General features: G+C 57.0%; 2 protein-coding genes across 2 annotated transcripts in view; one reads left to right on the top strand and one right to left on the bottom strand.

The window, feature by feature from the left end:
- The first annotated feature begins 211 nt into the window (after positions 1-211).
- Csdc2 (cold shock domain containing C2, RNA binding) lies at positions 212-2,840 on the top strand. Its single transcript, XM_013024831.1, has 3 exons — positions 212-506; positions 936-1,058; positions 1,321-2,840. Exons 1-3 carry the CDS (start codon positions 331-333, stop codon positions 1,481-1,483), a joined length of 462 nt encoding a protein of 153 aa, XP_012880285.1. The 5' UTR covers positions 212-330; the 3' UTR covers positions 1,484-2,840.
- A 205-nt stretch (positions 2,841-3,045) lies between these two features.
- The window catches only part of Pmm1 (phosphomannomutase 1), a 9,082-nt gene continuing 372 nt past the window's right edge, over positions 3,046-11,755 (bottom strand). The window contains exons 2-8 of the mRNA XM_013024818.1: positions 9,298-9,415; positions 7,763-7,839; positions 7,586-7,677; positions 7,168-7,267; positions 4,717-4,792; positions 3,834-3,949; positions 3,046-3,526 (exon numbers count right to left, since the gene is read on the bottom strand). Coding sequence (XP_012880272.1) covers positions 3,404-3,526; positions 3,834-3,949; positions 4,717-4,792; positions 7,168-7,267; positions 7,586-7,677; positions 7,763-7,839; positions 9,298-9,415 — 702 coding nt within the window. The 3' untranslated portion in view covers positions 3,046-3,403. The remainder of the gene's footprint in view (positions 3,527-3,833; positions 3,950-4,716; positions 4,793-7,167; positions 7,268-7,585; positions 7,678-7,762; positions 7,840-9,297; positions 9,416-11,755) is intronic.

Raw genomic sequence — 11,755 nt, 5'->3', positions numbered from 1 at the left:
GGGCCTCATACATGCTAAGCAAGTGCTCTACCACTGAGGCCCACATCTGCTCTCACAAGCCTGCCTGTTTTTCTGGTGAGGATACTGAGCCAGGGAGACCCCATGGCTTGAAGTCAGGACACTGGTGTGGCGTGCAGGCCTCTTGACTTGTGTCCTGGGCCATTCCCAGGCTCTACTTCCCTGTGTGTCTCTCTCTCCCCTTTGCAGACGGAGCCTGTGGCTGACGAGGCTGCTGAGCAGGGCCAGGCCGGGCCCTGCCTGCAAGGAGACCCAAGCCCTTCACCGGCCGCGGAGCCCCAGGGTCCACCAGGCTCTCCTGCGGGCTCCACCATGACATCGGAGTCCACGTCGCCCCCTGTGGTCCCGCCCCTCCACTCCCCCAAGTCTCCTGTCTGGCCCACCTTCCCCTTCCACAGGGAGGGCAGCAGGGTCTGGGAAAGAGGTGGTATCGCGTCCCGGGACCTGCCCAGTCCTCTGCCCACCAAACGGACCAGGACATATTCAGCGTGAGTACCCCAGACTTTTCTGCCAGGGGTGGTTTAGACACAAGATCCTCCGGATCTCAGCCTACTGAGGATGACAGGTGTGAACCCGGGCCAGGTACAGAGCAGATGCTTTAGGAAATGACAGGAAAAACAAAACCGAGTGTCTGGTGAGGAATGAATAAGGCACAGCTGTTCAGGAGATAGTGAGGCCCCCGTCTTCAAGCCTAGGCTGGACATCTTCACTCCAAAACCTGACCAGAAGAATCCAGACAAGCTCAGGAAGAAGGGCGGGTGCACAGCAGAGAAGGTTCTGGCAAGGAGGCATCTGGAGCGGCCGGTTTGTCTCTGGGCCTCAGTGTGGCATCTGTGACTGGGGGCGACGCCACAGGACGGTCCAGGGTGGGTTCGGGGTCCCCAGGCCACAGCTCGACCCCCCACCCTGCTCCCCAGGACAGCCCGAGCCTCGGCCGGCCCAGTGTTCAAGGGCGTCTGTAAGCAGTTCTCCCGCTCACAAGGCCACGGCTTCATCACCCCCGAGAATGGGTCTGAGGACATCTTCGTGCACGTGTCTGAGTGAGTCCAGGCCCTGCTGTCATGGCCCCTGGGCGGGGCCCTGGGAGCCAGTTCCAGCTTCTGGCCTATCAGCTTCAAGCAGGTGGGCATGGCTAGGCCTGTTCCCTCCTGCTCAGAGGCCAGCCTCAGCCCTGTGACCTTCACATATCAGTCTCCCTAGACTCCTCTAGACTGGCTGGGCTGCCATGGGATCTGGGGACCCCGACCCTGCAACCAGCGGATGCTGCTGCTAGGCTGACCCCCCTTTTCTCCTGCCCCTCAGCATCGAGGGAGAGTACGTGCCAGTGGAAGGTGACGAAGTGACCTACAAGATGTGCCCCATCCCACCCAAGAACCAGAAGTTCCAGGCGGTGGAGGTGGTGCTCACGCAGCTGGCTCCACACACCCCGCACGAGACCTGGTCTGGCCAGGTGGTGGGCTCCTAGGCTTGGGGTGCCACGCGGGAAGGGCAGGCAGTAGCTGGCTGCGGACCCCCACCGTGCTGCTGACCAGTCCTCCCTCCCCCAGGCGGCCTCAGTGTGCTCGTCTGTCTGTCTGTGCTCGTGGCTGTGAATGTGTGCCTCAACCTCCCGTGACCCATGATTAAGTGAGCCAGGAGCTGCGTGGGAGGAGGCCATGGGCGGGGCCTCGGCCTGGCTCCCCCTCACCGCCCTGCCCTGTGCGCTCAGGCGCCTTCGGCCCTGCCCACCGTCTGGTGATTTGAGTGAGCCCCTGGGAGCCTGTGTGGGACTCCAGGAGACCCCTCCGTATGACCTTGCACCCTTCATGCTTCCCCGCATCCCGCGCCAGATTCTGCTTTGTGCTCCTGTCTCCTGCTGGGGTCTCTTCCATGGCCTGGAACCTTTCCTCCAGAAACCAGGCCTGTGAGGGCTTTAGGGAAGCTTTTGGCCTCAGGCAGGGGAAAGAGGGTAACACGTGGGATGCATGGCCCCTGATGCGCTGCTTTCAGTGCATTGGTGAGGCAGGAGGGAGGGGCCCCAGGGCAGCACGTGGGGGCTCCCCAGCTGCTGGCAGTGGCTCTGTGAATCCCTGGCGCGGGGCTGCAGGAGCCGAGCTCCGTCCACATCCAGCTTGGACGGAGCCTCCTCTCTACCCCGGCCCACACCCCCAGCGCACGCTCTGCCCAGGCCTGGCCGCTGCATCGGATGACATGTCCCTGCCGGCCCAGCGCCCCTCGGACAGCCCTCAGCCTGCAAGACCAGTGCCAGACCCCAGCCACCACGGTAGCCCTTACCCAGTCCCTCCCAGTGTGTGGCTGTCCCTGTCCCCTGGCGTCCCTTTGGTGTCAAGCTATGTGTGGTGTGTGTGTATCTTGGCCTGGGAGGCCAGGAGGGGCCCTGGCCCCCATACTCTCTTAAGAGCCCATTACCTGGTGTGTGGGGGGGAATAAATGGGGTCAAAGGCTCAAGGAAGGACAGTGGCTTCATGAGAGCCATCTGTAAGTAGAATTGAGGGGTTCAGTGGCCTTAGAGGTCCCCTCAGTAGCCCCCAGCTGGGGCTCATCCTGCTCCAGCGTCCACCACACAGAGGCTGGGACCCCAGAGCTGCTGCTGGGCTCTGGTTATCCCCTTACCCTGGCCCCTATTGTAAGCTCGGCTTCTCCAGCCAGGCCTGTCCCCGGGGCGCGGGAGTCCCCGGTTCTCCCTCCCAGGACCAGGGGCGCTTTAGGCACCAGGCAAGCTGCGGTGCATGGGCATGGGGGTAACAGGCCTCCCCTCTGCTCCCAGAAATCCTCCCAGGCCCCCAGCCACGGACCCCCCCCCCCACGACCTTCCTAACACTGGCAATAAACTCAACTGTGACCTATTCTGGCCCACAGCTGTCTGTCAGGTTCCCAGGGAGGGAGCTGGGGCAGAGGCTGAGGGGGGACACGCTACCCCATGGCTGCTGGATCTTGGGAAGGCCCCGTCCCTGGGTGGTGCTGAGAGCATGCGCCAGAGCAGCCATCTCTCCAGACACATCTCACAGCTGATCTTGTCCTGGGAACTTTAATATCATAAAGTCCTCGGCGATGGGCCCCTGCCTTGCCACACTGCTCCTGGAGCCTGGCATGGCGGGCTCCTTGTGGGCCTGGCACAGGCACCTCCCTGCAGGGGAGACGGGCGGCCCTGCTCGCTCAAGTACCAGCAGCAGCCATGCCCCGGGCGGGGCTGTGGGGGGGGAGGGCGGAATCCACTCAGGAAGCTGTCTCAGGATGGTCACTGCACAGACCTTGGTCCCATGTGAGTGGACCTTACAGTGGGCCACGCGGGGCCACAGAGGAGGAGGGGTGCTGGCACCCACGGGTGTTTCTTTCGGCCAGCGCAGAGCTCTTGGATGCTATGATGCTCTGGCACGGGCCCTGGTCAGGCCTCGTGGGCTGTCTCCGGGAAGAAGATCTCTCGGCATCGCTGAACTGTGTCTTGAGGGGATACCACGCTGTGGCCGACAGTCCGGGGGTCGGCATAGATCTCAAAGTCATTCCCACCCTGCACATGGAAAATGTGCACTTAGGGGAGGCCTGGAGCTAAGGTGGGTGCCCAGTGCCACCCAGACATGGGACCCCATCCCCCCCCGTCTTGTCAGAAGGCCCCCCTTCGTGGCCCTTGTCACACTTGCTTTGTGACAGAGAATAAGTAGCCGACCCTCTCTGGGCCCTAGCCTTGCAATCAGTATAATGGAGCTGGTGAACAGCTGGCTGTCTTCCAGGAGCCCCCAGGAAGCCCGTCCTGTTGGCCTGTGTCTTGTGACCTTGACCTCGGGTGCTCTGGGTTCTGAGGGCTTCCCCGTACTCACAGGGCTGGTCTCATTCCCAAAGAAGTGAATGATGTCAAAGCTGTCCTGGTCCAGGCTGTCCAGGCAGTAGCGCTTGTCCCAGCCCTCAGGGAAGACGTCGAAGCTGATCATGCCTCCTGTGGGGGGGGGGGACGACAGGGGAGGCAGGGGCTGGGGGTTCACAGGGTGTGCTGAGGCAAGGCCCCTTGCTCACTCGTTCATTCAAACTACAGAGCCTGCTTAGCGCCAGGCACAGGAGCCTGGAGATCTCAGGGATGGTGTGAGCCAGGAGGAAACAGACAAAAACCACCTGAGAGTAAGGGGGGGGGCTGCGCTCAGCCAGCTGCAAGGCTGGGGGAGGCGTGGGGATGTCTGGGGAACTGGGTGCAGTCCGCACAGAAAAGCAGGATGAAGAATGACCTGACAAACTGCAGCACTGGCAGCAGGGAGGAGGCTGGCCTCCAGGGCTCCAAAAGGAGGCTGAGGGTGTGTGTGTGTGGGAAACAGCCTGTCGGGCTCTGACAAAGGTGTGATATGTTCAAAGAGCTCAAAAGGACCCCAGCAACCAGGGAGTGGGAGACATAGCAGCCAGATCAGCTGCATGAGGCCAGCTTCAGCCCTGGTGGCAGAGGAGAGCAATACACAGCTGGACAGCGCCCTAGATCCAGGAGGTGGAGGCAGAGAAACAATACCAGGAGGCAGAAGGGCATTTACAGAGGCAGGCAAGACCGGGCACCAGTAAACACCCTGCTCTGGCCTACTTAGGGCTCCATGCCCCTGCTATGCAGTGTGTGTGTGTATGTGTCTGTGTGTGTATGTGCACGCACGTGCGTGCCTGTCTCCTATGTGTGTGCGTGTCTCCTGTGCTTTGCTTCTCAGACCTGCTGCAGGCGGATGTACAGACCTCTAGAGAACCTCAGTCCCTTGCCGGCAAACTCTGTCTTTAAGGCTTCCACGAACTTCTCCCGGATCTTCTCCTTCTGTGGAAAGAAGGGTGCTGGCTGAGGTCCAGAGGGCCTGCCGTGTGCCAGGCTGGTGCTGGGCACGCATCCACCCGAGCTCACTGGCTTTCCAGGTAGGTATAACCTCTACTTGAGGAAACGAGGCTGAGAGAGGAGTCATGCTCTGCTCAAGGTCACCCAATGTAGACCATCTGTAACCTTCTGAAGAAGGCCCAGAGGAGCTGGGAAGGTAGCTCAGTGGGTGGTAGAATGCTTGCCTAGCATGCATGAAGCCCTGGGTTCGATTCCTTGGTACCACATACACAGAAAAAGCCGAAATTGGTGCTGTGGCTCAAGTAGAAGAGTGCTAGCCTTGAGCAAAATCTCAGGGATGGTGCTCAGGCCCTGAGTTCAAGCCCCAGGACTGACACTTAAATGTAAGAAGGAAGGAAGAAAAGAAAGAAGGAAGAAAAGTAGGCAGGAAGAAGGTCTGTCAGTAGAGACCCAGGAGGAAGGGGAAGGGTCGGCAGCCTGCGCGCTGGATCCGAGGGGGCTCAGTTTGAGTCAACACGGCAAATATAGCTCAGGTACTAGAAATGGAGGGAGCTGGGAGAAGAAGCCCCACAAATAAGGGGCTTACAGAGATGTCAGGACAGCGGGTCTGGTCCCAGGACGCCCTTCCCGGTCCCTTGCACAAAGGTCACGCACAAGGACATCCACTCAGGACTGTGCTGGGGAGAACAGCAGCAGGACACATAGAACTCAGCCCAGAGACACACATTGGGGATCCTAGCAGTGAACAGAGACAAACATCCCTATGGGGCTGAAGTGGCTGGGACAGGGCAGCCAGATATACAACTCAGAGGCCCAGACACCAAATGGGGGGAGGGTGATGGACGCATCCTGGGGGGAACGGAAAGGCCTTTAAAGACACAGGATGGTGATGAGTACCACCGAAAGTCAGACTGGGCAGGACTGGAATGAGGCAGGCAGTGCAGGGCCTGGAAGGCTGGTCCATGGAGGCCAGCGATCATGCTGGAAAGGAGCCAGCCTAAGACTCAAAGACAGGCTGCCCAGCCTCCAGGCTTGGATGCTGTGTTGCTCCGTGGACAGGTCATGTGACCTCTCCAAGCCCATTTGTTGCACTAAAGGGCAGAGAAGTAACTGCTGACCCCTGCCTGCTTCTTTCTCATTGGAAAAGCAGAGGTCCCAGCTTTGGCTTTGCCTTCCCAGGAGGTCGATGGGCCCTTGGCCCTGGTCTCTACCACAGGCTGCTCTTTGGGGCCTAAAGCTCTGGTGAAATAGTTCCGCCCAGCCTGAGTGGTCCCAATTCCCTTTTGTAAGGGACTAGAGGACCAGGCTATTGGATGACCTCTGATGCCCAGTGACCTTGACCTCTTTGTCCCAGTGTCCTCTTCTAAAAGAGGGGTCTACTTGTCATCCCTGTCGAGTCTGAAGGACCCAGAATCTGAATTGAAGCTGGAATATGGGATCCAGGCTGTGTAGAGAACACAAATTATTCCTCCCCTGTCTCTAGGGGGTGAACAGGAGTCAAAGAGATAAGGAAGAGGAGCTGGGGGCAGAGGGAAGGTAGCATGCACCAGCCACAGCCCAGCCTCCGGGGCCCTGCCCCATGCTGGGCTGGTTACCTGCTCCAGAGGCCAGAGCTGACCGTTTTGTGAGGCGGCAGTAACTGCTGCCCCATTTTCCAGATGGGAACAGAGGCACACAGCGGCAAAGCTGCCTTTCCAGCTTTCTGGGTAAACAAGGGGTACAGCATGGCCTGAAAGGGGGGAGTTCCCTCTGTAAACGTGTGTAGGTGGGAAGGGGTTCTTGGTAGTATTAGAGTTTGAACCCAGGGCCTCTTGCATGTGTAGGCAGGTGCTCTCCCACTAAGCTGCACACCTCCAGCTTACCTATGGTCAACCCCAACAAGAAAAGTCTGTGTGCCTGTGGCTACTCCTAGCCCAGACCCACCTGCTCACAGGAAGTACCGGAGGGCAGTGGGCAAATCAGAGCCAGGCTTAAAAGGCCCTCTGACACGTGCTGGAGAAAGCAGAGGGTCAAGAGGATGGAGGAGGCAAGGGGAGCGACTGTGGGAAGTTCTAAGGGTAGGAACACGGCAGAGACAGTGGACTCCTGTCTGTGCGGATGCACGCATGAAGACTGGCTTTAGAGGCTGAGGGAACAGGAGCTATGATAGGAGCTGAAGGTGCAAAGGTGCCCAGGCTGGAGCCAGCACGAGGAAGGGGGACCCGCAGCACTGGCAAGAGGCTGACATGCCGCCACTCCTGGCACACAGACCATGCCCGAGGGTATCAGTTCAATGGAACTCCTCCCTGCAACCCATTTTACTGATGAGAAACAGGCTCAGAAAGGCCAATAGACAGGTCCGTGGGCATGGCAGGTGGTACCTTGTCCAGTTCGGAGAACTCGAGCCGTTCCTCCAGGGTGCAGCTGCGGCCGATGGGTGAGATGTTCAACATGCCATTCCGGAACTCGATGAAGGTTCCACTGGGGGGGGGGCGGGGAAGGGGTGACAGAAGACGGGGCCAGGGAGAAGAGAGCAGTCCTGAATTCAAGCCAGCCCCAGGGCACCACAGCCTTCCCGGACTTCATACATGACCAGAATCTACCCAGCAGTAAATCAGGGGGAGGGATGTGCAGGGTTGTGCCTAGCAGGCGCAAGGTTGTGGCTTCTTTCCTCAGTCACACACACACACACACACACACAGAGTCAGAAGCCCAAGTATCTCAAGTTCTATTGGAGCAACCCATACTTTTCCACCCTCAGGCTACAAGTCCTGGAGCCCAGACCAAGTGAGGCCTCACCGTTTCTTGGGCAGCCTGAGCAGGGCCATGTAGCTGAGGCAGTAGTTGATCAAGTCCTGCAGCAGTTCCTCCCCCAGATGATTCTGGATGGTCTGAGGAACACACACGGCTCTAAGTGCGACAGGACAGAGGCAGCCCTGCCACCCCAGTGGAGAAGTGGGTGAGCCGCACACAGACCTGCTTGGAGAGCAGCTGGCCATGCTTGTACTGTACCGTCCCATTCTCAGCAAACACGTAATCAAACTTCTCAATGACTTCCGGGCCACGCAAATGCCATGGGACAAAGAAAGAGGGTGAGGCCACACACTGATGGCTCACACCTGCAAACCTAGCTACTCAGGAGGCTGAGTGTTGAGGATCGAGGTTCGAAGCCAGCCTGGGCAGAAAAGTCCATGAGACTCTTAATGCCAACTAGCCACCAAAAAACTGGAAGTGGAGCCGTGGCTCAAGTGGTGGAGTGGGTGATAAAGCTCAGGGATAGGATTTAGGTCCCGAATTTAAGCCCCAGTACTAGCACTCTCACATAAAAGCACGAGACTGGGCCCAAGAGTCACTGCAAGGGTAGTAAGTTTGGTTTGGCCTCCAGGGGTCATCCTGGGCCTGCTTCTTCATCCTCCACTCCTGTAGCTTTTGCTTTTTTTTTTGTCAGTAATGGGGCTTGAACTCTGGGCCTGGGCACTGTCCCTCAGCTCTTTAGCTCAAGGCGAGCACTCTACTACTTGAGCCACATAGCCACTTCTGGTTTTCTGGTGTTTTATTGGAGATAAGAGTCTCATAGACTTTCCTGCCGGAGCTGGCTTTGAACCGATATCCTCAGATCTCAGCCTCCTGAGTAGCTAGGATTACAGGCATGAGCCACTGGCACCCGGCCGTTTTTGCTTTCTTCCCAGCCACTCTTTTAGGCCACTGCTCAGGCAGGTCTCTACCTCGAAGCCCACCTGTCCCCTGGTCCCCCACCATCTTCAAGATTCAGCTCCCTCCTGTGGAAGCGCTCTAGGACTGCCCAGCAGAGGGCACCATTTCCCATAAATCCTCAGCATTCCCTTTTCATCCCTGGCTACAGCTGAATTGAGCGAATAGGGAGCTCAGGGGGCATGGCCGGGACACTCTTGCAGGATCTGGGTGACAGGTGACAATCCCTTGGATGGTGGCGGGGTGGTGAAATGGAGACGTGACGGGATAGGGAGATGTTCTTGGATTTCCTGATGGGATGAACGAGGGGGCAGGGAAGAGGAAAACTGGAAGGAAGTTTCTAGTTTGAGGAACAGAGGTATCTTCCACCACCGAGCTGAAACTGGAGCCTCTCAGATCCGTGTGACTTCCTGGAGGACTTCAGTCTCTACTGTGAGAAACGGGCGATTGTAGCTGTCCTAAAGCGTGATGCTGAGGGTTTTATGAATGGGAGGCACCACCTGGCCATTTTCAACAAGTCACAGCCATTGCTGATGATGTCTGATGTAAAGATGAACCGACTCAGCAGAGATGCTACCCTGCCCAAGGCAGGATCCTGCCTGTTCTTCTCCTGTTTCTCCAGAGTCCAGTCCAGTGCCTGGCTACAGTAGCTGCTCACTAAATGTTTGTTGACTCGGCAAGGGAGTCATTTACCTGATGCCTTCTCTACCTCTTCTTCCCACAGAGGCCAGATTGGGTCCTGACTCCCTCCCAGCCCTCTTCACCCCCCGCAACTGGACCAGCCCTGGACCCGCGCCTACCTTCATCACCATCACCCAGTTGCTCAGCAATCTTAGAGTAGTCAGAGCCGCCCACCACACCAATCTGCACCCTACTTCGTAGCTTCTGCAGGAAGGCTGACACCTCAGGGTCAATTTTCTGGGGAGAGGGAAGAAAAGGATTCAGGGAGTGCTGCATAGAGTTCAGAATCCAGGGAACCCACATTCAACCTGGAACAGTGGCAGGAATGAATGACCATCATCTCTAGTCCAAAAAATCAGAAATGCAAAATCTACAGCTTTTTGAATCCTGACACAAGGCTGCACAAATGCAAAACAGCACATTTGACTTGTGATGGCCTATAATCAAAACAGATCTACAGGTCCGGAGGTGAGCATGTTTGCCTACCATGGTCCTCAGCAAGGGTTCAAAATCCTGGTACTACAAAACAAAAACAAAACATAAAACACAAGCTGGGCGCTGGTGGCTCACGCCTGTAATCCTAGCTACTCAGGAGGCTGAGATCTGAGGATTGCAGTTCAAAGCCAGCCCGGGCAGGACAGACCGTTGAGACTCCTATCTCCAATAAACCACCAGAAAACCGGAAGTGGTGCTGTAGCTCAAGTGGTAGAGCACTCGCCTTGAGCTGAAGAGCTGAGGGACAGCGCCCAGGCCCAGAGTTCAAGCCCCATGACCGACAAAAAAAATAAAATAAAATAAAAACATAAAACACAAAAACTGCACTCAGGGCATAGGGGTTCATACTTGTAATCTTAGCACTTGGGAGGCTGAGGTTAGAGGATCAGATTTGAGGTCAGCTTCAGCTACACAACAAAACCCTGTCTCAAAAAAACACTACTAACAACCAGGTGCTCATGGCTCATGCCTATAATCCTAGCTACTTTGGGAGGCTGAGATTTGAGGATTAAGGTTTGAAACCGGCCCACGCAGGAAAGTCCATGAGACCTAGAATGCTGCAGGTGGCGCTGTGGTTCAATTGGTAGAGCACCAGCCCTGAATAAAAAACAGCTAAGGAACAGTGCCCAAGCCCTTAGTTTAAACCCCAGGACTGGCACACACACACATATGCACACAGAGTGTAGATGGATATTGCTGATTTGAAGATAGTTTTGTGAGATCCACTAAAACTTAAAATGCAAAGCCCTGACTGCACATGCACAGGTTCATCGGGCCTGCTTTGCAATAGTGGGGAACTGCAAGCCACTTCCCTGCTGTCAATGGAGGAATGATACCACCTTCCCTTCAGGAGCACAGATAAAGTACATCTATGCTTCCAACCAGGCAGGCTCCCAAGACACACGAGCTGCAGCCAGTAGAAAGCCACTTAATTAAAGAATAGCCTCACAAAAACAATGCCTCAAAAAAATGCCTCATATTTCCTTTGGTTAGACACATCCAGATAAACATCTGGAAGGAAACCACACTATGCAGGGGACCACATTACTCTGGGAAGGGAGCTGGGCTTAGCATGAGGGCAAAGTGGCCAGAGAGAACTTTAGTCTTCTTTGTTCAATGTTATTTTTTTATAGAAAGAATGGGCTTGTGAACACTTATATAATTAAAAATTAACTTTGAAAAGCCCTAAGTGTGGGGCCCGAGCGAGGAAAATGAACAGGGACTGGCAATTCAGCAATGCGTCACCAGACACAACGAGGAGTTCAGGCTGTAGGCCATTAGAAAGCGATCTCATGACAAGACAAAGCTAGGCAGTGGTGCTTCACACCTATACCTAATTAATCAGGAGGCTGAGATCTGAGGATGGCAACTCAAAGTCAGCCTGTGCAACACCTCCAAGTAGGCACCAAAAAGCTGGAAGTGGAGCTCACGTAGTAGATCACCAGCCTTGAGTGAAAGCTAAGGGACAGTGCCCAGGCTATGAATTCAAGCCCCGATGCACAAGGGAGAAAAAAGGTTCCCTGACTGGGCCCCAGCCTCTCTCCAGGTCTGTGCACACTCCTAGGGCGGCTGGTGCTTTCCTGCTAACTTAGGGCTCCAGACTGAGCACCTTCACCATAGCAGCGGGGAGGGGCATCCACACGCTGAGGCCTGGGTTCCCATCAGCCTCTGCCCGGTAACCCGGCCCCACAGCTCCCGCCCTGGGGTGATCCCTGTGGCTCCCACACTGGAGCGTGATCCCCCCACGGGAGGGGGGGATGCCCACGAACGCGGCCTGCCTGCTGATTCATGCACCCAGCTGGGTCTGGGGACTCATCCAAGACGAAAGCCAAGAGACACCCTGGCTGGGGGCGGAGGTCTGGAGGTTCAGTCCTGGAGGCACCCGACACCCCCGCTCTGGCCGTGCCTGGGTGTCTCCATCTTCAGCAGGCTAGGCCTGTGGGGCCTGGCCTCCAGGTAGCGCTGTCCCTCCACGGCCCGTGGCCCCCACCAGAGGGCGACTCTGCCCCCGGGTGGCGCGCGTAGCCTGCCGGGCGCCCGCCTCGGACGCCAGCCCGGGACGCAGGGTGCACCCGAGGGCTG

The sequence above is a fragment of the Dipodomys ordii genome, unplaced genomic scaffold (genome assembly GCF_000151885.1).
Source record: "Dipodomys ordii isolate 6190 unplaced genomic scaffold, Dord_2.0 Scaffold79, whole genome shotgun sequence".
NCBI classification, from domain to species: Eukaryota; Metazoa; Chordata; class Mammalia; order Rodentia; family Heteromyidae; genus Dipodomys; species Dipodomys ordii.
Note: the sequence above shows the minus strand (reverse complement) of the source record. Positions and strands in the feature narration are given on the sequence as shown.